General features: G+C 37.7%; 4 protein-coding genes across 4 annotated transcripts; 3 read left to right on the top strand and 1 right to left on the bottom strand.

The window, feature by feature from the left end:
- Window positions 1-359: 359 nt before the first annotated feature.
- Window positions 360-15,109, top strand: LOC111337825 (2-(3-amino-3-carboxypropyl)histidine synthase subunit 2). Its single transcript, XM_022944201.2, has 16 exons — window positions 360-553; window positions 1,198-1,310; window positions 1,944-2,021; window positions 3,279-3,421; window positions 4,016-4,262; window positions 4,561-4,678; window positions 5,381-5,454; window positions 5,585-5,652; window positions 7,094-7,152; window positions 9,530-9,640; window positions 9,738-9,790; window positions 10,226-10,278; window positions 11,163-11,197; window positions 12,427-12,514; window positions 12,706-12,777; window positions 13,279-15,109. The coding sequence occupies exons 1-16, from the start codon at window positions 383-385 to the stop codon at window positions 13,431-13,433; spliced, it is 1,638 nt and encodes a 545-aa protein (XP_022799936.2). The 5' UTR covers window positions 360-382; the 3' UTR covers window positions 13,434-15,109.
- Window positions 15,110-19,289: 4,180 nt separating this feature from the next.
- LOC111337668 (uncharacterized) lies at window positions 19,290-20,004 on the top strand. The gene has a single exon (XM_022944014.2). The coding sequence runs from the start codon at window positions 19,306-19,308 to the stop codon at window positions 19,933-19,935; it is 630 nt and encodes a 209-aa protein (XP_022799749.2). The 5' UTR covers window positions 19,290-19,305; the 3' UTR covers window positions 19,936-20,004.
- Window positions 20,005-21,405: 1,401 nt separating this feature from the next.
- LOC111337303 (cyclin-C) lies at window positions 21,406-24,627 on the bottom strand. The gene is made up of 2 exons (XM_022943581.2): window positions 24,192-24,627; window positions 21,406-23,172 (listed from the first exon to the last, which is right to left on the bottom strand). The coding sequence occupies exons 1-2, from the start codon at window positions 24,594-24,596 to the stop codon at window positions 22,732-22,734; spliced, it is 846 nt and encodes a 281-aa protein (XP_022799316.1). The 5' UTR covers window positions 24,597-24,627; the 3' UTR covers window positions 21,406-22,731.
- Window positions 24,628-26,608: 1,981 nt separating this feature from the next.
- On the top strand, window positions 26,609-27,554 carry LOC148736541 (sushi, von Willebrand factor type A, EGF and pentraxin domain-containing protein 1-like). Its single transcript, XM_088752274.1, has 2 exons — window positions 26,609-26,853; window positions 27,316-27,554. Exons 1-2 carry the CDS (start codon window positions 26,687-26,689, stop codon window positions 27,407-27,409), a joined length of 261 nt encoding a protein of 86 aa, XP_088608400.1. The 5' UTR covers window positions 26,609-26,686; the 3' UTR covers window positions 27,410-27,554.
- Window positions 27,555-27,912: the final 358 nt, after the last annotated feature.

Here is a 27,912-nt window from a genome sequence, read left to right as displayed (position 1 = left end):
CAACTTCCAAAAACACAAGTGATATTAATCCTTAATTTTACGAGGAACCATGTGATTACTTGTTTATAATATAAGAGGCAAAATGTTTTCTTACTGATCTCGCGCAAAACGGGACGCCATTGTTACAAAACAAACAGAAATTTCTTTACCTTGGCAGCCGTTGCTAAGCGATTTTTAGCCAATCATTTTCAAGTAATTTTGCCCGGGGCAATTACAAAAATTAAGAAAAAAATGCTCTCAGTCTTGACCAATCACAATTCAGTAATTTTGCCCCTTATATGATAAATATTAACACTAAGCCGCGCTCGTGAAACTGGCTCAGATTAGGTCGGCGGTATATCCCCAAAAGGGTAAGTAGGTGGTGTAATAGAATATCATCAAAATGGCAGACTCAGGTGGTTTATCTGCATTACAGTTTAGTGGCGTTGAAAAGGAAGTTATAGAAAGAAAAATAAATGTTACTGATGATGCTGTAAGTATTAGAAAAGATAAACAGGAGTTTTATGAAATTTCGAGGTGCGTGGATGTCATAAGGAGTCATGGTTTTCATAAGGTGAGTGATTTGCTCTGGTCTGGCTTGGGTCGCTCCCGTGTGAAACAAAGCGTTACTCCTTTGGGAAAACTATTGTTTTCGCTATTGCTTCTTCTACCCAAGAACCGTTTGTATGATGAAGTTTGGGGTTTATACGGAAATCTTACCCTTCTCGCTTGTAAGTGTCCCAGGTACATTGTTGTAAAGTAAACACTTATTATACCTTTTTCTTTTCCGTCTTTTTTTTTTTTTTTTTTTCTAAGGAAAAAACTCTCCAGGCGCATATTTTTTTATTCTAAATTCTTTAAAATCGTATATTTTGTATTCAACTCAGTTGTTTACCGTATCAATTGGAAAAAAAATGATGGTTGTTGTTATTAGTGTTATTATTGCACCTTATATTACAAGCCAAGATGCGCATACAAGGCTCAACACTGACTTTTTAATGTACTAGCCAAATGGCGAGGGACAACTTAGGTGTTGTGACAATTTCAGTTTGTTTACTAGCCAAACTGGCAAGTGGAAATTGAAAACCATCAGCCAAAACTGAATTTCTGCTATTCTGTGGCTAGGTGGCTACCATTAGTGTCGAGTCCTGACATGCAATATTAAAGAAACAACTCAATATGTTCAATACCCTGAATTTTGTTTTGTTTTTTTTTCAGATTGCACTCCAGTTTCCAGACTCTCTGTTAACTGATTCAGCTGCTGTTGCTTCATTGATTGAAAAGCTGACGGGGAAGAGAGTGTTTGTGTTAGCTGATACTTCATATGGAAGGTAAATTGACCCCTTGCTGTAATGACAAAGTGGATGACAGACTGAATGACAAACACTAAATATATAATCATTAGTTCTCTATGCTTTTCTTTTTAATAATGTCACAGCTAGATTTGTCCTACATGTTCACATCTTTCTTGCCCATTATTCTACATCACATAATGATTACTTTGGGAGATAACAGCTTAGGTTGAACAAGTATGTATGAATAACAGAACAGCTGTAAGCTCCTTAGCCCTATACCATTCTCTATACATTTTCCAAGGTGCTGACAAGGAGAATTTGTTCAACAATCAAGAGTTTCTTTAGTTGGTGATTTTTTCCTTTATTCTCCTGACCTTAATGTGTGATTCAGGGGTGATATTTTAAGGAGAAATTAGATGCTAGTCACTCAGAGGTCATTAAGGGTTAATGATTCATCATAGTAATAGCTTGAAGTGGAAAGAATATAAGGTGATTGGAAGTTAGATAGTGACAATGAATGAAACCTGAGAAGTCTTTTCATTAACGTACAATAAAATGGATTTTGGGAATTGATAAGTTCAGGAAGAAGTATTTTTTCCTTGGAATTATAATTTTTTTATGTTATTGCATATTGATTATTCTATTTAATCACCATCTGTCCTTTTTTAGCTGTTGTGTTGATGAAATTGCTGCAGAACATGTTGAGGCAGATTTTATTATTCATTATGGCAGAGCTTGTTTAAGCCAGTAAGTAAATGAAACAAAACTGCCAGGCCATGGTTGTTGGAAGGTTGGATAACACCGTCCACTGGATAAATTGCCATCCAATGGATAGTGCAATACATTTTGCTATCACTTATCAGCTGGATAGCAATTTATCTGTTGGAGAGTGTTATCTGGCCTTTATACAACAGTGCCAGGTGAATAAACTGATCCTACTGTAGTGGCTGAAGTGTAAAACAACTTGATGGCTGGCACACTGACTGAAGTTGAGGGATTTTTTATTCAGCTTGGTTAGGCCAGTAAGTAAATGAAATAAAACTGCCAGGTGAATAAGCTGAAGCTAAAGATCCTAATGTAGTGGCTGAAGGGTAAAACAACTTGATGGCTGGCACACTGACTCAAGTTGAGTGATTTTTTATTCAGCTTGTTTAGGTCAGTAAGTAAATGAAATAAAACTGCCAGGTGAATAACCTGAAGCTAAAGATCCTAATGTAGTGGCTGAAGGGTAAAACAACTTGGTGGCTGGCACACTGACTCAAGTTGAGTGATTTTTCATTCAGCTTGGTTAGGTCAGTAAGTAAACGAAATAAAACTGCCAGGTGAATAACATGAAGCTAAAGATCCTAATGTAGTGGCTGAAGGGTAAAACAACTGGGTGGCTGGTAAACTGACTCAAATTTTGAGTTTTTTGTTTTTATTCATTTTTCATTGTTGCTGTTGTTACTTTTCTTCAGTGACTTGAGGCTTGTACTCAAGTGACAAGGATTCTAAATAAAGTACAGCAACATTTAAATATGTATTTGAGGTGTTTAGAAATTTTATGAAAAACTATTTTTGGTGTGATTTTAAGCTCCTGTCACATCATACGTTTATTTTACATTTTTAACTGGCCAAGAATGTATTTGGCTTTCTGAGAAGCTTAAGTCAGGTCAAGTTTATTGTGCATATACACTTAGCTTTTGTGAGAACAATCTCACCAGCTAGTTTCAAACTACTGTTTGTAGGTATAACAGAAAATAAAAATAAAAATGAACTAACTAAAGTTAAGATAATACCATCTACTGTAACTAAGGTGATATAAGATTGAAATTAAGATTTAAAACTATTTACATCGGACTAGATATATCATTTAATAAAACAAGGAAAGGTAAAACTAATTTAAGATACAAGGTGTAAAGTATGATGATCATATCAAACTTGACAAGTCTAGTTTTCTAATAGCATTTTCAAAAACCTTGACAAAGAAAGAAATTTAATAGAGCAGCTCATGTCTTCAAACAGGACACAGCGACTTCCCGTGCTGCATGTTTTTGGTAAATGGTCAATCAGTGTTCAGAGTTGCCTGGAACAATTTGGACAGTTATTTCCAGATACTGATGTCAAAGTGATTGTGTTTTGTGATGTGGTGTACGATCATTGTATGGGTAAGGAAACTATTTGATCATCACTTGAAATATGTTGTAAATTTAAATTTTAGTATAAAGGTCTATATACTATTAATATCTTTCTGTTATTTGTTGGTGGAGTTAGCTCTCAGATTCTGGGAGTTAAAGGGTTTTGGGTGATGCTATAGGGGAATCCTTGTTTACAATATTTGCCTCATTAGCATAAGCAATTCAGTTTCTGATGGAGTTAAAAATAAATCAGTTCTGAATATTGAAAGGCCAAAGTACAATTAACTCAGCCAATGAATACGAGCCTGATGCATTGAATACTTTTTGTGCAACACGGGTTTAAAAACTCAAAATTTTACATAGAATGTATGAGCTCATTAGCGCTTTTGCCACCCAGAAATTTTGCTGTATTTGATGGACTATTTCTCCTTGAATATTACACCCAAAGAGCTAAAAATTTCAGCATGTACTAAGGTTTTCTAGCTCTTTAGCTGCCTGAAGTCAATTTGTATCTAACACGCTTCCTTCTTTGCGCAAAGCTGTATGCAAATGAGCAAAAATGTAAACAATGACGTCAGCATGAATCCACCTATAGGCTTATGACTGGTATTTGCTGCCATTTAGGAGAATTGCAGAATTCTATCAAACAGAATTACTCTAATGCTGTTTTCGCAAAGCTCATCTGCTCCACGTTCAATCAAGAAGGGGACCTGTCGCAAGGAAATAAGCAAAATGTCGATGAGATCAATTCCCAGGGCATAAGAATGGAACAAACACAATCATCAGCTGAAACATTACAAGTAGATGTTGAAATGACTTCTCTTGAAGGTCATGGGAATATTCAGCGTGTTAAAAATGGTTATTTTTGTAGGTGAGTTAAATGTGATGATTTGACTAAGAGAGTATTTTCTAAAAAGGACTTTGACACAGAAAGATAGGCTTCTAATGGGAAATTCAAGAGTATATGAGAATTCTTATCTCTATTTACCTCAGGATGTGTTTCTGGTTACAACCTTGCTTTAAGATGAAGCTTTAAGTTTTCATTCTATGGCTATGGATATATAAACAAATCCAGTTGAAAAGATTCTCGAATTCTTATTTATTTCAACCCATCTAGTGTAGTATGGCCAAGTGTCGTTGGCCACTAATTTTACTTTCACCATTTTTAGGTTTGGACGTGAATTTAATCTTCCGGCAGATACACACTTGAAGGACTTTGCTGTATTTTTCATTGGCAGTGAAAGTTTGTGTTTGCACAATTTGATGATGACATATAACACATGTCAGGTATCATTTACAGTGAATTTATGGAAACTAAGGTTACATAGAATGGAAATTGTCCATCACAGGCCGCTCCCTTCCCTCCTGTCAAGATTTGTTGGCTTATTCTTGTATTGACCAGGTGTAAATTACCAGCCACTGTTCAGGAAATGAACACACACTCTTCCTTGAACTCCTTTTCTTTCTCAGAGGAATCAATGAGGGAAGAAAACGACTAAAACTGAGTCTACCCTGGGTTACATTTCTCTGACTGCACTTCAGCTCTCCTGGGTGAAGAGAAACACTGGGAGAGTAAAGTGTGATGTCCAGGAAAACAACAAAATGATTCCTTTCTGGGCTTGAATCTGCACCTTTCACCGAATATTCACCTGACATACTCCCATGCCTTAAATGTAAAGAATACCTTAATCCCTAAAGGATTGTTCTGATCTTTTGATTATGAATTTGACCACCATTCTCAACCTTGCTAATCAAGTGTTCTTCTTGATCCTGTCCACCTAGTTTAGCCCCCTAATATGATCAAACATGTAAGAGTTACAAAGCAGTTCAAAAAACATTCTTGCTTGCAGTCTGAACATGCACTTATCCAGCACACATTTCTATGTAGATAACCAGATGAGTGGATCTCCGCTTGTGATTACAGTAAACTCTTTCCTGATTTAAACCTCTTTTCAACATTAATGTAAGAATCACTTTTTCCTCTGATAGTTCTATTCATATGATCCTTGCACCAATATTGGCAGAAAAGAGACACTGAATGTGAATAAGGCACTTATGAAAAGGTAAATAATAAATTGTGGCTTTCAAAAGATTCATTGGAGATTATAGCATTTGGACTCAACTGAAACTGTTCTTTGATATGTTGTCAATGTTCATAAAGAAATCCTGCATTTTGTTGTCTCCTGTTTACAGATATTATATGATACAACGAGCCAAAGATGCACAAGTGGTTGGAATAGTAGTGGGTACATTAGGAGTAGGTCAGTAACAGTGTGATTAACTTATGATTACAAAATGGACTCCTGTTCATCATCATGATGATCAAATATTGAAGATAGCAAACAGTTAGGTAGCTTTCTTTGTGTTGTTAGTATAGTGCCTGTTATTTAAAGGTTGTTTTGAGTTATTTGGCCTGGAAACTGTGCTACATAATTAACAAGTCAGATTATTGTCAAAATACTAATTTCATGTTGTTGGAATAAAGGACACAATCATCAGGGCAACTTTGACTTTGTATCTTTTAATTTAGATACTTGCCTTTGCTATTGATTGTTATCTTAAAGCAAAGCAACACAATGATATTTCAATAAGTGAAAACAGTCTTTTAGAATGGCATAGAGTTCTTTCATTACCATTTGGAACCCTTTTGTGTACCTTTTAAAATAGGATCTCAGGGCTTTCAATAAGCACTGACGGCCGACAAAAAGCGTTGGCTACTTCTCTCAGAGAAGTCGGCTACATTTTCCCCAAATTTAAATAATTAAAGAAAGATTCTCTGAAAACTAAATTAAAGTTCATTTTGGTATGAAATTTTTACCTCAATTTCAAAATTAAATAATTATCAAAAGATCGGATGCAACTCGTTGGTCACAGCACTCGACTGATTTTGGGGTGGTGTTAGAACGCAAGAGGTTTACAAAAAATTCAACTATGTGCAAAGTACGTAATCTAATTACCGTCATTTGTTTATCATGTTCAGGAGTTCATTGTGGCCTGATAAATCGAACCTTGAATGAAAGCTGCATTTTCTTGAATGACAACCACGTTTGCTTGTTTCATGGTTTTACAAAAAGAACAGAACGAAAACAAATCGGATGCTCATTTAAGCGTTTTATCATTTTTTTTCCACTTGCATTTGAAGTCTGAGTTAAAAGCTGCAGCTAATTGATCTTAGCATGCTTACCAGGGCACCTGTCTAGCGGGTGTCCTGGTGGGTAGGCAGAGAAGCTTGCAATGTTTTTCACCCGCAAACTGTTTATGGGTTCGTGGGAAAAAAACAAAGACAAATGAATGAAAGATTAAAAATGCAACTGGACACTTTCTTACCGGTAGTAAGTGAATCTGTTAAGCTCCATTTATTTTAGTGACAATGACCTTAAACTTCTAGGAAATGCATGCAAACTTCCATTTTCAGTGTATTAGTATTGTAAAAATAAAAAAAAAATGTTGTTGTTGATAGGGAGTTTTCCTTTATCTTTTGCACTCAGTTTGGTCTCCAGAACTCCAGAACTCCAGAAATGGCATTTCAGAGCTTCCAGATGTCAAAATTTTCTGGGGGGGCATGCCCCCAGACCCCCCTAGATTAAGGGGCCTGACAGCCGCTTGTTGGTACAGTCCGTTACTCTCACTAACCAGCTGCCTACTTGAAATTTTATTGAAACCCCTGGGATCTTTAACATTTGAACATTTTTGTCCTTTCAGCGGATTATTTAAAAGTTATTGAAAGATTGAAACAAGTAGTAAAGCTTGCTGGAAAAAAGGTACCTAAGTCTTATGTTAATAAATAGATATAAGAAAAGTCCTATAGGTAAGATTTACTTTGAGCAAAGGAAAAAAATGTGATGTAATAATATTGCTGGTGGGAAGTTGCATAAATTTTGTGATGAGGATTCAAATGAGCTTAATTGCATTGTCTTTGAATACCTCTAACAACCAACTTCAACTTTAGTGCTACCTTGCATAAGAAACAACACTGAAGTTTTTTTTAAATACGATTTACTTGTGATTTTTTTTCCCTCGGCCAAGTGAAATAATTTTGCACTGTCTTATACACTGCACCCCTCCCTCCCACCTGCACCCCTCCCTCCGACATGCACCCCTCCTTCCAACCTGCACCCCTCCCTCCAATGTGCACCCCTCCCTCCGACCTGCACCCCTCCCTCCCACCTGCACCCCACACTCCTAGAAGTGACCAAAATGGAATTTCTTACAATATAAATACTTTATCCATTCAAGTAGAAAGGTGATGTGGATAAACTTAAGACAAATTTCAAATAAGTAAAGGATACACTTTAAATAACTCAACAACAAATTCTCACAGCTAAAATTAATCTTAGACTAGTATTTTGTGGAAGATGTTGAGACAGACAGAGATGGTTGAGAGAATTTACATTTAAAGATTGGGATAGAAAGGGTCCATTATTTTTTCATATTTTTTAACTTAACCCATTAATGGCCGCAGCTTTTGTGGAAAACTGTGTTTTGAAGCTAGTTGAGCAGATTTCGGGTCACTGTTGTGGTTTTAAAAGCTCAAACTTACCAAAAACCCCTTGACAGCTCATACACTTGACGGCCTTTTGATCCAAATGCAAAATGGTGGCCTGAAAATCTCGGGCACATGCAGAAAGCAAAATTTCGAGATAGTTTTTGGGTTGAAAAGTAATGCCCCACTTATGACTTTTACTTTTCTCTCTTTCTCCTGCCCTTTTTTTCCCCTCTCCTTGCCTGAAGTTTCTCCTCACTTGCTGGAAATTTAGTAGGCTTCATTTTGGTGTAGAGATTTTTCAGAAACTACTCATTATTTTCAAACCACATGCTCAGAAAGGTAGGTGGGTAATGGAACAAGATTTTCGTCCAGATTTTCAGGTCAAAGTTACATGGTTTTTTGGCTATTTCTCCAGTCTCCTTCACTCAATTGCACTCATTCTGGTATCGTTTGTAAGATATTTTCAACCTGTTCAAGTACGTGCTCAAATTCGTGCTCCAGGGTTAAAAGTGATGACGTCACAAGGCGTAGAGAGGGTGTGGGTCCCCATGGGCGCATACGGGCGCACTGGACGTCAATAGGTTAAAGAGACCGGATGGGGGAATTGGTGTTACTTCTGGTTGGGATGCCTGTTCAACACAGGGTATCTTGATTAGCTTAATTGGTTAGAGCGCCGAATTGTGTTGTGCGGGAGGTCGAGGGTTCAAGCTCCGGCGAGACCAGTACTCATAGTCTTAAAATAATAATAATAATAATAATAATAATAATAATAATAATTTAATATTTATATTGCGCAAATTAACATGTGGATATGATCAAATGCGCATCACAACACTTTTCGGGGGACTTTGGCCGGACTGCATCAGCACTTTACAAACAATCAAAGGAAACGTATTTGAAGATGCCCCCTCCCCCCAATTCGCAGTAAACAGGCCAGACCACATCACAGTAATCTCGTGACTGGGTTCTTTAACATCCCCTGCCTAACCGAATTAACTAATTAATAGATGCAGGAGACGGGACCTACAGTTTATTCGTCCTTATCCGAGAAGACTAGAGTGTCTATCCATTTCTTGATATTATAGAAAGGTAGCGCATTCTCCTCAGTTATTTTAAGACCTTGAGTGTTGGTCTGGCGGGGGCTCGAACCATCGACTTCGACCTCCCGCACAACAATCCAGTGCTCTAACCAATTGAGCTAACTGGGGAGGAGAATTTGCTACCTTTCTATAATCAAGAAATGGATAGATATTGTAGTCTTCTCAGATAAGGACGAATAAACCGTAGGCCCCATCTCCATCAAGGTCAGGGGTAGGAGATGATAATTTCCCACGCATGAGACTACTGTGTGGTGGTGTCCTCCCCTGAGTGGGATGGGTGGGTGTTGGCCCTGAAAAGCCCCTATGGGGAGTGGTTAATTAACCTATGTATGTATGTATGTTTCCTTGACAGCTCTCTGTGATTTTGGGACTGAAAAATTATTTCACCCAAGAACACCAAATGACACAAACAATCCTAACAGAGCTTGCAAATGTCAACCTGTCATTCCACAGCACAGAGTCCTGTCAATTCAGTCACTATCGTGATATTGTGAACAGCTAAGAATCAACAAACATAATTAGGTTTATGAATACTGATTTGTTTTATTTCAGTCTTATTTGTTTGTCATGGGGAAGCTTAATGTGGCAAAAATGGCAAACTTTATGGAGGTGGATGTGTTTGTGTTGGTTGCTTGCCCTGAAAACACTCTGATTGACTCACAGGTACAGCAAACATTATTCAATAAATCCTCTAATTTTTTCAGGCTTCTAGTCTTTCAAAACTTTGTGGTTAACTTTTTAACATTGTTATGTCTTACAGGAATTTTATAAACCAATAGTTACTCCTTTTGAAATGGAATTGGCCTGTTTGAGGTATGAGGTGATTTAAGTATCAACTACATCATATTATTGTTTATAGCCATGGCCTCTTTTAAGCAATGTGTGGAGAGATGGGAAGTGTTAAGAAATGATTGATTTAAGACATTTAGTTTTCATCTTACTCAAGAGACTGCTCCAAACTTTTTCCCCACTAGTTATGGAGAAAATCTCCATACTCCTGCATACAGACTTTTGTTTATTACATATTCAAAGAAGGTACTGAAAAGAGAGCTGCAAGGGAACTCAAAGTTTCTTGTTCATACTGTTTCTCTAAAACAATCACAAACTGGTGGAAAGAAAACTTGTTTATTACAATACAATAGTACAGTAATAATAAGAATCTCATCATACTGAAACCTCAGACGGTTTCTTTTGGTAATTTTATTGATATTTGTAAAAATGCAGAATGATATGTGTCTTTCATCACAGAACTCGGGAGTGGACAGGAGACTATATAACAGACTTTAGGGAACTGTTACCAGGTTTGTGTTTTGCTGTTTTCAACTTAAACTTCAAGTGCTTAAATTTCTCCATTTAACACCTAAGAAAGAATTTGCCCTCTGGTCTAAGATTGTACAACATTTAATATAAATTTATGACAGATTGTACCTCTTTCCCTTGTTATATGATATCCTAAATTTGATTTTGTAAGTCAATCAATACTGAGTTTGAGATTGGTTGGGTAAACCACAGGTTACCCAGGCTCACTGTTTGTGTCACATACACATGGTTAAATAGAGAGAACATATGGAGCGAAGTTTAGATCTGGAAATTTGCATGAAAATGGAAATAAAAATCAATGAAACTTACCATGTGGCGATTTGTTGTTGTCCTTAATAATTATGTGCACGAAGTTTTGGGAAAAACTCTTCTTCACCTTTCCTTCATAGTAGATGGAACTATGAAGGAAAGGTGAAGAAGAGTATTTTTCCCGCAACTTCGTGTACATATTAAGGACAGCAACAAATCGCCACATGGTAAGTTCCATTGATTTTTATTTCCATTTTCAAGCAAATTTCCATACCTAAACTTCGCCCCATATGTTCTCTGTATTTAACCATGTGTGCGTGACACAAGCAGTGAGCCTGGGTTACCTGTGGGGTAAACCCTTTTTATTTTTTACACCAGAGTTTAAGGAAAGGTTTTGTAATAGACAATCTGTAGCCTTGAATGTTTGATCATGATAGTGAATAAAGATAGAAGGAAATTTTCCCGCTTACTTGCAAAGATACTGATTGCATGTCAAAAAATAAAACCGTTCATTTGGCAACTTGCAAAGCAGCACGTGTAGGTTTGCAAGTTGCAAGAAAAATAATGATTTCTTGGTACCGATAATAATTGAAAATTCTTTTATTTACGACAACAGGAGCTAGTGCTTCAGTTGAACTCGAAGTAGAAGAGGTAAGCAAGAGACTCAATTGACTTCATTCTTTACACCCTAACATCAGTATGCATATTCCCTGTACAGTTCTCCTTACCTTTCCTAAGGTATGAAGTTTAACAATCATGAGCTTCTTTAGTTGATGATCGTTTCGTTTCTTTACATGACATGACCTTTACGTGTGATTCACAGGTTATTTTTTTTAAGGAGAAATTAGATGCTAGTCTCTCTTAGGAGTCAAAGGGTCAAGAAAGCAATTTTCATTCAAGTATCGCAATAATTGGTGCTTTTTCGGTTTGGCCTTTTGTCGCTCTGTGAAAAAAAAAACTCTCGCCACACTCTTAATCAATCAGATGCTAGACTGAAACCAATTGTGACTCGGTCACTGACGTGTTCGTGCGTTTCAAGCGCCTCTCATTGGCTAATGTTGATGTTCACCTCTTTTCTGATTGGCTATTGTGATTACTTTGGTTTTGGTGTTCAATGTTTGAAACTGAATTGAAAATTGCTCCAAGTGCAAACTGGACAATCAAACTTCCCTCTGACGGAGGGCTAACGCTCGAAACGTCAGCTTTGAAGCTCTTTACGGTAACCAATTTACAGGATGAACTCAGTTGATTAAACCTATATTTCCTTGTTACTCCCACCGACGCGGCACCACAGTTTCTTTAGAAACTTACCCCTTTTTAATCAAACGAACAGTCTCGTCTTGTAGTTGCGCAAGTCAGTAGAAATCGGTCAAAATATTTCCCAGGGCAATCTTGTTCCCAGAGGTCACACTCACCCACACTCTTTGATTAGGGGAGCGTGAGCTCTGGGAGCGAGATTGATCCGACGCGTGTGAGTTCTGGGAAGCAAGGTGCTTCTCTTTCTAGAGTTAACGCAGCGTCAGGATATATTTTGTTGCTAATTTTTTCTGGAAAATGGGACATATTACGCTGGGAAAGACGGACTGATTGTTGTTCATTACAGGAATTTGTCAAATAACAAAACCAAAACCAAAAGACAGGAAACCGGCCTCAAGCTCTGGAAATTCGAGTAATAGGTTTTAAATTATGTGTTTCACAACACGAAGAGGATTAAATGAAATAATAATAATAATGGTTTTAATTATGACTGGCTGCCGAGGTGGTGCAATTTTTTGAACCAATTACAGGGCATATTGAAGCCATTCCGTTTCATTATTGACACTCTAGAACAATTCTCTAAATAGTTGTTATATTTACGCACAAGTTGGTTTGCTCTACAGAATATGGATGAATCCAGTGAGATCCCAGATGTTTCCCTAGTGACTGGACATCTGCGACCCACTTATCGTTCATCAGACGTGGACAGAGGTATGTGTTTGTCGGCTATGATCTAACGACCCTCCGATAGGGTTACTGTGGGGACTTACAATCTTCGACACCTTTAGAGCATAGTACTCGTTAAGTTATTTGAAGTGCAGCCAACTTGCTGATATTATGTTTCATTCAGACTGTTCACAGGATGCAAAATTAAGTTGTTTTTTTTCAATGATTATTTCCAGGGAATTCTTCAAGATCACTGGTCGAGCGAAATCAGGAAACAAGTTTGTCAACTCAACACCACACTTCGGCAGGTCGGACTTGATTCTTGTCGTTGATGAGGTGTTTTAAAACAATTTTTCCAGAAGATTTCATTTCTTTTCTTTTTCCCTCTTACCATAATTTTGGGTTGATTATATTAACGAAAATTTAGCGCATGCGAGGAAGACTACTCTTGTTGCCAGTTTCTTCTTTTCTAACCAGCATAACAGGCGTCCTTTTGCGTTTGTCAGGCCAGCGGAGTCCAGCGCGAGGCGAGAACGAGGAGGGCGGGAATTGCGCGCGGGAGGAGCAGCTTTTTCCCCTCGCGTGTGACTCGCACCTCGTTCTCTCCTCGCTCTAAAAAATTGAAGTGTTCGTTGTGTCTTGAAATAGAGCTAAGCTAGTGGTAATTTTTTTTTTACAAAAAGAGATAGAATGGAAAGAATTTTCATCGATCGGTTGAGAGAATTTAGCAAACAAATAGCCACCACTTATTGTAAAATAATGCTTCAACAGTGATTAGAAACTGATCCTTGTAAAAATCTCTGATTTAGCGGAGTACCTTGCATCAAGATCATGGAGGGGACTGGAACAGAGACTTGGTGAAACCCCTGTGGCACAAGCAGTGGAAGGAAGGACGGGCATTGCAGCTGGCTACTCACATGAGAAGGGCCAAGATCAAGACAGTCAGAAGGACCCCGTTCAGTGACTGGCCGGGCTCCTAACACTATAAATTTACAAGGACACTAGTCGCTCCCGTACGTGACGGTAATCAGCTTCTTCAGCTGGAATGCGGAGCGAAAATCGTTAGGCTCTGAAACCTGTTAAACGCGTAAGCGTCGCCTAGACAATGGCCTGGTAATTTCCGTAAAGTTTATTCCATAGGGAAGCTTGGGCTCTAGGATGAGGACTAGCCCTCAATTCCTGAAGTCTTTGAAATATATTTTAAAACAGAATCAACCAGCAAGAAAAAGTTTTAGTGAAAAAAATAATAACAAATATATAATAACGAAGTGCTTTGTCATGTAGATGAGACAACTCGGTGTTTTAGCCTCAATCAACAAATTGAAATTTTTCCCTCTCACAAAACACTCTTTTCTTCATTCATAGAGAAAAGGTAGAAAAGGTGTTCTCTCTATGCAATTTTCAAATGTGATTTTCGAGCTATTCTCAAGAAGGAACCAGTGGCCTTTTTTTTGTTGCTAGGCGAGGAAGCAGAAGTTAGAAGTTAGAGGTGGATTGTGGGAAGGGTGAAAAATGGGCAGAGTTTGGTTCTCGGAAGGGGAGGGTATTGAAAAAAAAAGACAGTAACAGCGAATGGATCGCAAGCATTGAAAGCATTTGAGTCGTCAAGAGATGATTGATAAGATACTGTGTTATGAAAATCGAACTAGGTTGCTTTGTACTAACACCTTTATTTAGACACGATAATGTTTAAAGCTGAACAGCTTGTGGGGTCGTGTGTAAATCCAAATAAACTCTAAATTAAATAAATTCAAATGATGATGGTTTTTGAGAAGAGGGGAAAACCGGAGTACCCGGAGAAAAACCTCTCGGAGCAGAGTAGAGAACCAACAAACTCAATCCACTTAGGACGCCGGGTCCGGGAATCGAATCCGAGACACATTGGTGGAAGGCGAGCGCTCTCACCACTACGCCAACCCAGCTCCCCACATAAGATAGTAATTTCACGACTGGTGAAGAGCTCCGGTTTGTGTGATAACATAGTTAATCGAGGGGATTAACTATGGTGATAACTACAAACTTCACGCCATAAGGACATCTTACTATTACGTAGTAATAATACGGATTGCAGCCGATTTCCAAAACAAACTTTTGCCATTACAGACGTTTATTATTACTTACACTATATCTTGCGGCCTCAGAGTCGTTCTCATAGATAGAGTTAACGACTACACTTGCGCAGGTAGATCTCGAAGTCTTTGAGGGACACATTATTTACATTGAGACTTCATTATGATCACAATTTACATTCTTTCCATTACCAACATTATCACTTGCTTTCTTTGTCGTTATCATTTTTGTTACTTTTTATCGTTGTCATTATTATTATTACTATTAGTATAATTAACATTATTATTGTTACAAGTTGCAAGTGCGATTACTAACTGACGACAGCTTATTTTATCACAAAGTGCGATGGTCTCTCATTGAGCCACAACTTTTTACATAATAAAGTGCGGAAAGTGTTATTTGTTCTGCGGCATTCTGTGCTAACTTCTCATTTTGTTATAACCTAAGGATTTTGTAATGAAGGCTGTAGGATTTTTTAATAACTCGTGCATTTTGTTCTGAGTATTGAGGCAGTTTGTAGTAAAGGCGAGCGAGGCATTTTGTAATAAAAACTTCAGCATTTCGTAATAATCGTCGGTCTACCTAATTTGTAACAACATCTTGATGAGAATAGAAACAATTAACTTTGCCACGAAAACATACAGTATTGGGCAACAAGTGCAAACGATTATCGTCGAATATCGCGCTCTGCTCTTCCGATACTTTGGTGATATCTCAAAGGCACTGTTATAATGTTTCGTGGGTCTTGTCAATCTGGTATAACTGTCTGAATGTTGTGTCCCTCTCTTCATTTAACAATAGAAAATGATGCTTAACAAATCATTGCCGTTTGCAAGAGGGAAACAGTAAATACATAAATTGTGGAATAAAACTGTGTTGCAAGATTCGAAAAACGTATTCACTTTGCTCTGTGGCCTTTTGTAACAACGACGCATTTTGTAATAACCTCTGCACAACAGTTATGGCATTTTTTAATCACTTATTATAAAGTGGGCAGGACCGCCTTATTTTCCATGAATCGTAAATGATAACACCTAGAACTCAACATTCAGTAAGAGGGAATCGTTGCTGATGATACGCTGTTTGTAAATGTTTGTTCCACCTGTTAAAACGGAATATGATATCCCCCATTAGGCGGGAAAATATTTAAACAATAACCTTCATTGGGCGAGAAAATATGTTTTTCAACGAACGATTATCTGATCCGAGAGGCAAACGGTATTCCGAAAGAGAAGCTTGAGGAAAATTTCTGCCTATATGTGCTTACAGGACCGAATTAAGTACAATGCTGATAAAAAAGCCTTTCCTGGCTGTTGTCTTCGTTACTTAATATTCTATTGCAGCGCGTAGGACGACAACGTTTATACTGAAACAGGTTAGCGTCAGAAATTTTACTGCGTGGGATGTCCCTTTAGCGACTTCCCTGAAATTTATCTTTTCCTCTTTATCATGAGGAGAACGCTTTCCCATCTCAAATTAAACATACAAAGCTCACAATTTTCCTTTAGCCGTCGAAAAACTGTTCGCGCACAAATCATGATTGGAGCCAAAATATTTTTGCTAGATAGAGGCTGTATTAATAACATTTGTTTGCACTAGACGATTTCGACTGTCGGTTATGTCGCGCACATGCTGCAGTCATGTTGAATTCTAATTTTACAATACGTAAATGTTTCTTAAACACAATTAAGGATTCATTTTCCTCAGATAGAATACTTTTAATGATATATTTGAACCTAGAGCACAAAAGCCCTGAGTCGGCATACAAGTTCTTACTCCCAAGAGACGAAAAACGTTCCTTCATATTCATAATGTCGAGGAAAAAAATGACGGGAATAATGTCTTCTATAATTGAGGTTTAGATACATAAGTTTTTTTTTTTAACATCATATGTGACCGAAATAAATGCTTATTATTTTAAAGTATGAAAATTTAAAGTGTCGAAATAATAGCAGAAATTAAATATTGTTTAGTGATAAAATTATTAAAATCCCTCTTTTAAAACTGCAAAACAGCTGTAACCAACAGTAAGGTTAAAGAATGTTAAAATCCTTGGTTAAATTTAGACTGTAGTTATGTACTTTTTTACAATTTTGTTTCCAGTACGTCAGCAAAATCGTTGGAAAATACTGAGAAGTTTGACAAAGTCCGATCTCTTCCAGCATTGACATGCGTATTTCCACGCATTGTTTTCCTTTTGCAAAAACACACGGTGAGTGCTTGTCTGAATTCGTGAATTCTTACAAAATACGTTACCGGGTTTACAAAACAACTCGAAATATTAAAAAATACTGCCGTAAAGTAAATGTTCTTATTCACAGAATAATTAACAGCTCTGAAAATATTTAAAAGGATGATTGGGGACCACGACAGCAAAGCAAGTAGCGATATTAACAACAATGTCTTCGTCAACTGTCTTTTCTGTGACGATTTAGTATGCGGGGTTAAACGTCTTTTTTGGAACTTTCTCCAAACACCAATATTACATCCACATATTATGATTATCAAACTGGAGGTAAATTGCACCCAGAGCCAACAGTAAGCTCCTCCAGACACAAAAAGTTTTAGCAGAGAAAGAATTGCTGTGCTCAGGAGAACAACGGCCCATGCTGCAAAACACACCCAACGATACGATTTCAAGGATACCACTCTGTGTCGTAATGGCCAGTGCGTGGCAAAAAATCTCTCACCAGAGATGAAAGCTGCAAAAATAATTGAAGCTTGCGTGTAAAAGATGGTGGAGACGCCACGAAAAATTGTGAAAGTGCTTGCCATTCCCTCTACCGTTTGCTCATACGTTTTCCAGACCACTGAGTAAACAAAGACAGGGAGAGACACGGCCCCTAACATCAGATCAGCACTCGCCATGTTGATGAGAAGAATGAATTGTTTCTTCTGGAGTCTTTTGTTGATGGCAAAGAGAGCAACTGCGAGAAGATTTCCCGTAATAATGATGGCAGATGAAATTGTAAAAGCACAGCACCATGCGATGGCTTCTCGTTTAGACAGAACAGTATTTGATGGCGTAAATGCCGACGACTCGTTGTTCGACATGTTCGAAAGGTATTTCATCTCCGATTTTTTGTTTTCAAGAAATGCGCCCCAAACTTTTCGGTGGACCGGCTATATGGTCGCCCAGTTTGACTCAATCACTTAGCGGAAGATTTAACGAACACGTCCCGTTGATGATAATGATGGTCTGTTGGTTTGCTCAAATACAGTGTTGACGGAACTAACTATACAATATTGTGTCGTATAAATGAACACCAGTCGATAAGTTCACTACTTCAATTTGCTAAGTTTCGCTGATACGCCTCCGAGTTATAATTAAAACTGATTATCAGAAAGATATGGAAGGGAAATCGTTTACCACAACTTACCCTAAGATTGACAAGGTGTAGGCAATTTCGTTAAATGAAAAGTTCTCAATTACAATATTTGTTTTGTCTTAATTTGTCGGTAGAACTGAAGGATGTCTAATACTTACGACAAGCTTCTGTTTAGCTTGGTCTCAAAAGAAATCTGTCAGTTTGACAATTTTGCTCTCCGTATCAGCTAATTCATGCAAATATATTCGATAGAACCTGTTTGGTGCCCTCAAGCTTAAATTGCTTTCGATAATTTGTGTTTCAGTAGTAAACGAGGGGGATGAGTTGTCGTGAGAAACTGTTTCAATTAAGTGGATTTTTTCCAAGAGGAGAAATACTCGTAGGCAATACTGATTCAGAACTCGGATCATTGTCTGTCATCTGAGCGACTACGCACCTACCCGTCCCCTAACCCAACAACAACGTGAGTTGCTATTGACATAGGGGAGAGGTATGTGGGCAGTTGTTCAGATGACGAAAACTTGATCAAATATTCCTAGTTATTATCCAACTACACTTCGTAGAGTATAAATAACGCCGTAGACGAGTACAAATATCACGGGGTATTTGTACCCTGGAGTACCGGTTAAACAGGTTTTCTCGCATCGCGCAAGCGAGAGTTGAATTGTAGTTACGAAAAAACAATGGCAGACAATTTGAATCATATTTCCGACGACGAAGAGTCAGAATGGCTGGCGAATATACATCCAAGTTTATTAGATGAATCGAACGAAGAAAAACAGCTAGACGACCTGGAAATTTCTTCATTTATTGAAGTAAATAGAAACAGCAACACGACAACGCGCCAATTCCGTTCCGCTTCGCATACTTCTGTCACGCACTCCCCGTAAATAAATATCCGCGAAATTCGCCCGCACTGAAATAAAAGTTTGGCGTGTTGGATGATAAATAACTTATTAAACGTTTTGTTGTGTAGTATCGCTGAGTATTTTTACTCGTTATTTGTATTTTGACTCGCCCTGCGGGCTCGTCAAAATACGGCACAACTCGTGAAAATACTCAGCGATACTGCACAACAAAACGTCTAATTAACAATTATTCCACGAGCGCGCATTGGATATGAGATGATAGATAGCCAACGAGGCGCGTAGCGCCGAGTTAGCTATAATCATCTCATATCCAACAAGCGCGAGTGGAATAATTGTTTTATTAAAAACGTTAAATTAAATTATTAAATTTTATTAAATTTTTAGCTCCCTTCTAATTTTAAGCTGCCACGTACGCTTACCATATTTGTAGATTATGGTATATTGGCTGATATACCATAATGGCTAAGCCAATAAAATGTCTTGAATTGCATTATCCAATGATCTAGTTTTTAATAATAAGATATATTTCCTCCCTTTCCGACTGAATCACTCAGTCCTCAATAACAAGATGGCGATTCGAATCTTAGCTTTTGGTAACAGTCTGACGGAAGGTTGGTGTGAATTTGGGACTAGATTCCGTCCTTATACCCTTAAAGTGCAAAGTCTCATTGAATCCGTGTGCAAGACAGAGTCTATCGATATTGTAAACAGGGGTGTGAGCGGTGAAACTACTGACCAAGTGAACACTCGTCTTCCTGTGGTCTTGGACAAGGATGGCCCATTCGACATTGTGATCATCTTAGGAGGCACAAACGACCTTGGCGTGCCTCTTGATAAGAATGGAGAGCCTTTATTCAGACGCTTAAGATCGCTTCACGAGCTAGCTCTTCAACATTCTCCTTTATCAGTGGCTGTGACTATCCCGGAAACCGGTTACGAAACCGTAGATGAGTATACTGTCGTCAGAGAGAAACGTCTGCAAGTGAACGCGCTTTTAAAGAATTTTGTGCAACAACATGGAGATAGAATGCTTCTATCTGACCTGGCTACAAAGTTACCGCGGGAATCGCTGAGTGATGAGGATCGTAGAACGTTTTGGGCAGATCATCTTCATTTCTCTCTGGCGGGATACGACAGAATGGGTGCGACAATATTTGAGGATATTAGGCATCGCCTTACTGAAACTTTGGACACATGAAAGGAATTTCATGATTTCACGGACAAGCTAAGACATTTTTGATTCATAACAGCTTCCTTGAAATTTTTATTTGCCTGGCGTTTTGATTTTTGAATGTCTGCAGATTCAGTAGGCAGATTCAGGAGGAGAAGTGGGGGGAAGGGGGAATGGGCGGAGAGTAGTAAGTACGTCTTCACGACGGAAGCCGGGGAGAATGGTACGTCTTGAATACTTGTTAAAAGAGTGATGCTAGTAGATGAAAGGTGAACAGATGGGGGCTAAACTTCAGAATACCCGGCCACATCATTGAATAAGAATAGCGTCTATTGTGTTATGCCTCATTCTTCAAAGCCTCCCAACATATGTAAATGATGTGGACAGGTATTCTGAAGTTGCTCCCAGATGGGTATAATTCCCTTGGTGCAAGAAAAATATATCCTGTTTGAGACTAGGAAGGATGAAACTTGCCACAGACATGGTATTTTACCAGAAGATTTGTAACAATAGTACTACTGGGCAGTGTCCAATCCAATCTGGTATTGTAGGAGTGAAAAAAATTGGCCGAGCATGATTCAGGAGTCTGAGTTTTAATCATTTGTCCGATAACAGAAAGAATTTAATGACATAAAGCCTCTTACAAATCAGTCCAGACTATGGTTGGGACAAAATTTGAGGAGACAAGGAAAATTGTCCTTTACACTTACAATCCAATTACAAGAATAACATGTACAGTGTCCTATACACCGAATCGAAATATGGCGTCCAATTTGAACTGCCATTGTTCTGGACTTACTAGCCTCTCACACATGTGATAATGCTTTTGTATTTTCTACGTGAAGACGAGGCTAGTAAGTCCAGGACAATGGTAATTCAAACTGGATGCCATATTTCAATTCGGTGTATAGGTGCACAAATTTGGTTGCCAAAAACCAATCATAAGCAATAATTTTGTAATAATATCGATGATGCCCCTCCACAAACCCATTTATGAAGCCACATGTTTGAGGTTAGATAATCACAATGTCCAGAATATCCACCCTTGTGATTTTCTTCTCACTTCTTGTCACCTTTCTGCTTGAAAATGTTTGCACATTGTAGGGAGAAATTCATTCTTCAGTCAATCACAGAAATGAAAGGTTAATTGGATTTGATCAGTGGATGATTAGTAAAAAAATTGATGTGAAGGTAAACTGCAAGCAAAGCAATCATGTCTATTACACAATAAGCAAGTAATTCAGTCCAAAAATTAGAATATCCAAATAGTCTGAGGTTCGAGACATTGTTAAGCAAATCAAACTTAAGGGGAAGGGGTCTGGTTCCCTTTTCTCCCCCATGTCCCACAATTTTTTATTTTCATCTGAGACAGGGGCAGTTAATTACTGTCTTCAATTTGGGGAAGCAAGGCAAGGACTGCATAGTTCTTCATGTTTTTTTTTTTTCATGGGTGTCTCACCCTGTTCTTTACCTCAAAATAAACACTGTTTGAAGATAACATGTGGAGAAGAAAATTTATGGTGTAATCTAATGAAGAAAAATATTAACTTAAGAAAAGATTTGTTCAAATCTACATCATGCCCCTTTTAATACAGAGTGCAAGTAAACAACATCTCTTTATATGCTATGTTACTCTTTCCTGTACCTCTCATTACTCCAACAAAGACTACTGACACTATCCAACAACAAAGTGAAATGATTTCTTCTGGGTCTGATGGTCATTTCCGCTAGGGTTGTCAAAACTACAGTCACCACTCCCAAAAAAAGTTCTAATCAGGACTAACTTCAATCAAATCTTTTCTTGCTCTGCAATTTCATTTATATATATATTTAGTATAATTTCAGAGCTGAGCAGAGTTTCCAGCAATCTGATTGGTCGAGCGGTTCCTTATATGATGCTATATAAACCGCTCCAAGCGGTTTATATAAAATGTTAAAATAAAATGTTAATAAATGTTACTAAAATGTTATGGTTTTAGAAATTTCTCTGTTGCTCAGCTCTGAAATTATACAAAACAATTATTCGCCTCAGGTTCGGTGAATATTGTCGAATAATCCCCTGGACTTCGTCTCGGGGACTATTTGACGATATTCACCTTGCCTTCGGCGAATAATTGTTAAATATTTATTAAAAACTAGATCATTGGATAATGCAATTTAAGACTTTTATTGGCTTAGCCATTATGGTATATCAGCCAATATACCATAGTCTGCAAACATGGCAAGCGTACGTGTTAGCTTAAAATTAAAACGGAGGTAAAAATTTAATAATTTAATTTAACGTTTTTAATAAAACAATTACTCCACTCACGCTTGTTGGATATGAGATGATTATATATACTGATATATATATATATTTATATTTGACCCTTTCACTCCCATAGAGACCCAGACAAAATTTCTGCTCATAACCAAGTAGGCAAGTGATGAAAATAAAAGAAATATTATAATTGTTGATCCAATATCCAATAGGCCATTTTACAGTTGTGTACTTAGTTGCCAAGCCTTTGATTTGGAGTGAGGCTGAAAGTGACCTTGTCATGATAGAGACCTGTATCTAGTTAGCATGATAACAAAGTGATTTACATTTGAAAGGCAGCAAGGTTTGTATCATAACAAGGTCACCCTCAGCCTCACTCCCATTCAAAGGCTTGGCAACCAAGCACACAACTGTAAAATGGACTATTCTCCAAACTACTGTCATAAGAATTGTATGACAAACAGAAAGGGGAATTGCTAATGAGATCTTGGGAGTGAAAGTGTTAAAGATATTTTGGCCAAAATGTTTTTGAAAGGTAAGAAAGAACATCATAGAGTTCCTAGTCAGGATTCTGGTGGTACAGGAGATGGAGTCTGTCCGGGTGTGGCAGACGTTGGCCTGACTTTTGGTCTTGGAGCTCGGCTAAGTACTGCAGAAATTTCAGCTCTTTCATCATAGCTCTTAAACAGTTCATACAGCTGTAAGATTTCCTGTGTGATTTCCAGTACTTTGTCCATATCAACAGATAGTTCTGCAAACCACTGCTTGGAATCTTTCTGTTGAATGACACAAGCCATGTAAATGGCAGCCAATGCAATCTGGTAAGGGGGATAGATAAGAGAGACATCTGTTCGTAAACTATCATTCAAAATGCGCCACGCAATTGGCAGAATTGCATCTTCCATTCCAAGATCAGCAACATACTGGGTAAGAGGTCTGTAAGGGTGGTATACAATCAAGCAACAGTCCATCATCTCAAGTAAAAAAAATTCACACTCAAGAACCTGCAAAAAAACAAATGAACTCAGTAAAGAAACAATGATTAACAAAAAATTATTTAATTTCACAGTTTGTATAATGGTCTTTGCAGATTATGGCTCTAGGAAACCTTCTAATACAACCCATGCCTAAATATTTGTAAATTTACAGCCTCAATGAAAATACTTGCCAATGGGGGAATCTATTTTGCTTCTACTCTTGTTGCTAGGCTAATTCCTCTTATTCACCAAAATTTCAGTCCAATGTTCTTGTTCCAAACACAAAACAGGAATTAAGGTGGGTTTTTGGCTGATATCAACACGTGTTTCTTTCACTTGTTCCCAACAAGTGAACTTAACATTAGTCACTTCTAACATGAGCTGTTTAACTTGATAAGATTAGAGAGGATTATCCTTTTGTGAGGAATAAGGGCAGACCAAGCTAAAATAGAGATTTTGGCTGACTAAAATGTATTATATCCCTCTTGTATGCCAGCAATCATTTTCAGATTGTTTTTTTGTGGTTTTTTTTCACTTTATTTTCTCAATGCTATCCAAAATAATAATAATAGTAGTAGAACTTATATTATTGGGTATTTTAGGGCCTTCTCAGAGACATATTTAATGCTGAAATGGCTCTAAGTTAGGCCAAAAATATATTCACAACAGCAAACATAAACTGTGTTGTTTTATTAACATACATTCTTCTTTGCTTTTCCCTACAGCTGATGCTCTGTTTGTTGTTTGTAAATGGTGGATTCTTTTACCAATAAAACAATTATGTCTTTTTCTAGTAAGTAATCTGTTCTTGGAATGTGAGATAGCACTGAAAAATACATTTTACTCTATCTTATGTATTTCTCTTTTAACCAGTAGGATTGTTTGTTGTGGGTTTGGATCATTTTGTGTAACTCAGTACGAATCTTTTCAAGCAAGGAAGATTAGCTGGATTGTTTTCTGCCTGAACTTAAAAAGTGAGGCACACACGAAGTTTGGGCCTATCAAATTGTAGATGGAGGTTTAAGACCATGATAAAAATACTCTACCTGGGTCATTCTGTACGGAAACTGATCCCCGGGAAAAGCGAAAGAGAATTTGTTCTTCACCACGGCGTTACAAGCAGCATTAAAACGACTGTTAGATATCACACCACACTCCTCCGTCTTGTGAGCTAAGTACATGCACGTCGGAGCCATAAGAAGAGGATCAATGTTTTTCAAAGAATTTCTTGCATAAAATCTTTTGTAGTACAAAGAGGCAGTTGCAATTACTTGTTGGCGTAGCTTCAAATGTTCTCCTAAAGCTTGCATGAAATTGATAAAAAAGATCTGTATCTTCTTGTAGTCGTCGTCTTTAAGATTTTGGTAGTCTCGCTGCCTTTCTAGTTCGATTTCTTCACGGTCAAGGAGCCATTGATTGCAGTGCGAAGAAAGCCAAAAGTTCGCCGCCATTTTGGATGAAAGAATTAGTTACCAGTTGAGTGGTTGGTACGCGGTTAAATTGGAGATATTTGCGATGGGACGGGGAGGGGGGGGGTGGGGGGGGGGGAGGGGGACGTTTTATACAAACTCCGGGGCCCGGCTGTTCAAGGAAGGTTTGTTAATAGTTACTGTAGTGTATTGATTATACATGCACCTATTTTAATTATTGACAACGAGCTAAGTATGGGTTCTAAGGTGAGCACTTTGTACTTAAATCAGTAAATGTACTACTAGCAGCAATCATACTGTGCTGGAAATACTTGCATGCTGTAAAATTACTATAAGTCAGTAAAAACTTCTACTTCTATTGTGAAACGTGTTTGTTAATAAAGTTTACTTAGCCTTTGGCAATGAAGGAGAGACAGTTCCTTTGTGCCTAAATGACGACACTACAGTTACCAATCCCGAAACTCCGAAAGTTCTTGATGATATTTGTCAACGTTGCAGTTTTAGATGCTGTTGTTGTTGTCGCTTTCCTTTTGCTGTGTTGACATTCAAGATCCAGATACTGATGCTTCTTGAGTTAAAAAAAAAAAACGCGTGCGTGAGCACTTAGTCAGTGATAGGGCCTCTCACGTTTTCAATCATCTACAGAATTCTGAACATTGTCGCGCCTTGTGTTCAGTAGATTGTTTCGATATCTTAGACCACGCCTCCGCGAGTTTCCAACTCAAGATAAAAGAAGCTATTCACATTCAAAGAGAACAACCTTCTTTGAATCAACAATTACATGTAAATCTAAAACTATCCCTATAATTTTCATATTGTCACGTTTTGTTGTTACTAGCTTAATTAGCACGTACTTATAAATTCAACTTGTAACGCTTTGTTAATCAACTGAAGATGACAGAGGTTTCTATCGAAACATGTCTTTTAAACTCAAAAGTTTTGTCGTTTTCTTTAAATAATAATAATTAATTATTTGAGTCTTTTTTTCACCTGAAAACATTTTATTTCTATATTTTTTTGGTATCATGTGCTCCCCTAAATTACTGAGATCTCAGATAGATCCTAGGTTTTCTGAAATTCCTTTGTTGTCAACCATATTTCTAATCAAATTTCTTCTCTAGAAATCCGCCAATTGAGAGTTTTAATTCGCCTAAAAATCAAGCTTATTGTAACTGCAGTTTTTACTTGACCCTGTGTAAGTCCACTCATACGGGTTTCACAGTATTTCATTCATATTTGAGAAAACTCTTTGCACGTCGGTGTGTTTCAGTATGGTACATTCATGCTTGACCACTGAAAAACGAACATTTCTAAACATCGAATATACTCAATAGACTTGTATAAAATTTTCGTTGGCATTTTGATGAAAGTTTCTCACTGCTGGGCATTTAGTCCATTTGAGACCGAGTCCGCCAGTCTGATCAGAAGCGTATAATTTCTTGGCGTCGACAACCGGGTTCGAAGAGTTTGTTCACTGGAAAAAAAAAATTAATTTTTGAAATCGCTTGACATTTCTAAACAGACATCGGACATCGACAACTGAGCGATATTTTAATAGAATACACAAGCTCAGAGTCCGCCAGTCTGATCAGCAGCGTACAATTTCTAAGCGTCGACAGCTGAGCTTAGAGAATTTGTCCACTGAAAAAAAAATGTTTTGGAATCGCTGGACATTTCTAAACAGACATCTCAGATATTCCTAACAAGTTTTAAAGAAGCTTTCGGTGAATGATTTATGAAAATTTCCGACTGCCAGGCATCCCCAAATTAATGGGCTTGACTTTAAAATGACGAGCCAGTCTCATAATGAAAAATTTACCGAAAGGTCATTTTAAACATTGTTGCCTGATATATGATAATCAAGATACAGGATTACTTTCTTTCTTTGCGGGATACAAAATTCATTGAGGTTTTTTCGATAAAACTCTCCTCGGCGTAATAAAGAAAGCAAGGAATTAAACGGTGAACTGAACAATTTCAGTTAATGGATCACTCACTGAAAAATTTGCAAACGATAAACAACTCTCCCCCGTTGCCCATTTTTCCACTTAACACCTACTCCCTCGGCAAATATTTCCTTGCCCCAATCCTCCACAGTTACCAAATCTAAGATGGCGGCCTACTACGAAAATGTGCACTCGTGCGCCCAAAATACGCCGACACTTCAGGCTAATGGAAAGTGGCATCACATCTGCGCAACATGGGAGAATATCGCTGGCTCATGGAAATTGTTCAAAGATGGCAAGGTTGCAGCTTCTGGTAAAAAGTCTCAAGAAAGGTATAATCTTTTTTTTTTTCAGTAACTCCATCACTGCTTATAAACAGTTACATTTTGAATCACAGACATTTGGCATATATGCTTCTGTATGAATGTATAAGTTTCACAGCGAGGAGTTTTTCAGTTATTGAACTCAGGAGATTTATTTGATTTTTCCACAAAATCAAAACTAAAAGAGGAAAAACGTTACATTACTAATGTACAAAGGTTCGTATGAATCCGACTTGGACCACTCTGCTCTGTGACAAACAGAACGCTATAGGGCAACTATGCTTCTTTTAGAACATCGTATCAATCTGTGATCCTCACTTCGTAAACCAGACAGGAAAGCCTGTTTATAATTCACCTCGATGTTGTTGCTCTTTGGTTGTCTGCATAGTCAGAGAAAAACCAACTTGAGTATATGTATTCAAGTGTTATAGTACAAAGGGCAATAATTTTTTCTTAATGGCGTTTTCACAGTTCGTGTGATTCGTGGTGGAGGAGCCCTGGTACAAGGACAAGAGCAAGACTCAGTGGGAGGATCCTTCCAAGCCATTCAAAGTTTCATCAGTGAAATGACAGGAATCAACATCTGGGATCACGCGATCAAAGACCGAGAGATCACACTCATGTCTAAGTCGTGCCTGACAGGGGTGGGGAACGTGTTTCAGTGGAGCGACTTCAAATCTCACATCAAGGGCTCAGTGAAGATAGCTGAGCCATCGAGTTAAAGTAAAAACATCCATGATGTGATATGTAAACATTTTGAAGGATGTGACATTAACGATAATCAGCGTTTGAAGATTTTTTAAGGTCTTTGCAATTGAACATGAAAATAACTTGGGATTGTCTTGGTTTGGTTTTCCTGTCAACTGATTAGATGCAAAACTAAATCCAATCGCACCTTGGACACTCGCCATAAACCGTGTTTATCCTTCTTCGCTTTTTTCTTAAGGATGCTCCAACGATTACGCTTGTAATAACGCAAAAATCGTCATTCACATTGCATAGATCATCAATTACTGTTTTTGAAGGAAAAAATAAAACTGTCGTGATAGTTATTTAACTCGAGTCTGG

The sequence above is a fragment of the Stylophora pistillata genome, chromosome 3, assembly GCF_964205215.1.
Source record: "Stylophora pistillata chromosome 3, jaStyPist1.2, whole genome shotgun sequence".
NCBI classification, from domain to species: Eukaryota; Metazoa; Cnidaria; class Anthozoa; order Scleractinia; family Pocilloporidae; genus Stylophora; species Stylophora pistillata.
This window is presented reverse-complemented; position numbering and strand designations above follow the sequence as displayed.

Bases quoted from the DNA above. Each gene is read 5' to 3' on its own strand.
- LOC111337825 (XM_022944201.2), top strand. From the start codon at position 383: ATGGCAGACTCAGGTGGTTTATCTGCATTACAGTTTAGTGGCGTTGAA. The intron at 5,653-7,093 runs GTCAGTAACAGT...TTGTCCTTTCAG, and splicing joins AGTGGGTACATTAGGAGTAG to CGGATTATTTAAAAGTTATT. The intron at 12,515-12,705 runs GTATGTGTTTGT...GATTATTTCCAG, and splicing joins TTCATCAGACGTGGACAGAG to GGAATTCTTCAAGATCACTG.
- LOC111337668 (XM_022944014.2), top strand. From the start codon at position 19,306: ATGGCGATTCGAATCTTAGCTTTTGGTAACAGTCTGACGGAAGGTTGG.
- LOC111337303 (XM_022943581.2), bottom strand. From the start codon at position 24,596: ATGGCGGCGAACTTTTGGCTTTCTTCGCACTGCAATCAATGGCTCCTT. The intron at 23,173-24,191 runs GTAGAGTATTTT...GTTTTTTTGCAG, and splicing joins TTCCGTACAGAATGACCCAG to GTTCTTGAGTGTGAATTTTT.
- LOC148736541 (XM_088752274.1), top strand. From the start codon at position 26,687: ATGGCGGCCTACTACGAAAATGTGCACTCGTGCGCCCAAAATACGCCG. The intron at 26,854-27,315 runs GTATAATCTTTT...GCGTTTTCACAG, and splicing joins GGTAAAAAGTCTCAAGAAAG to TTCGTGTGATTCGTGGTGGA.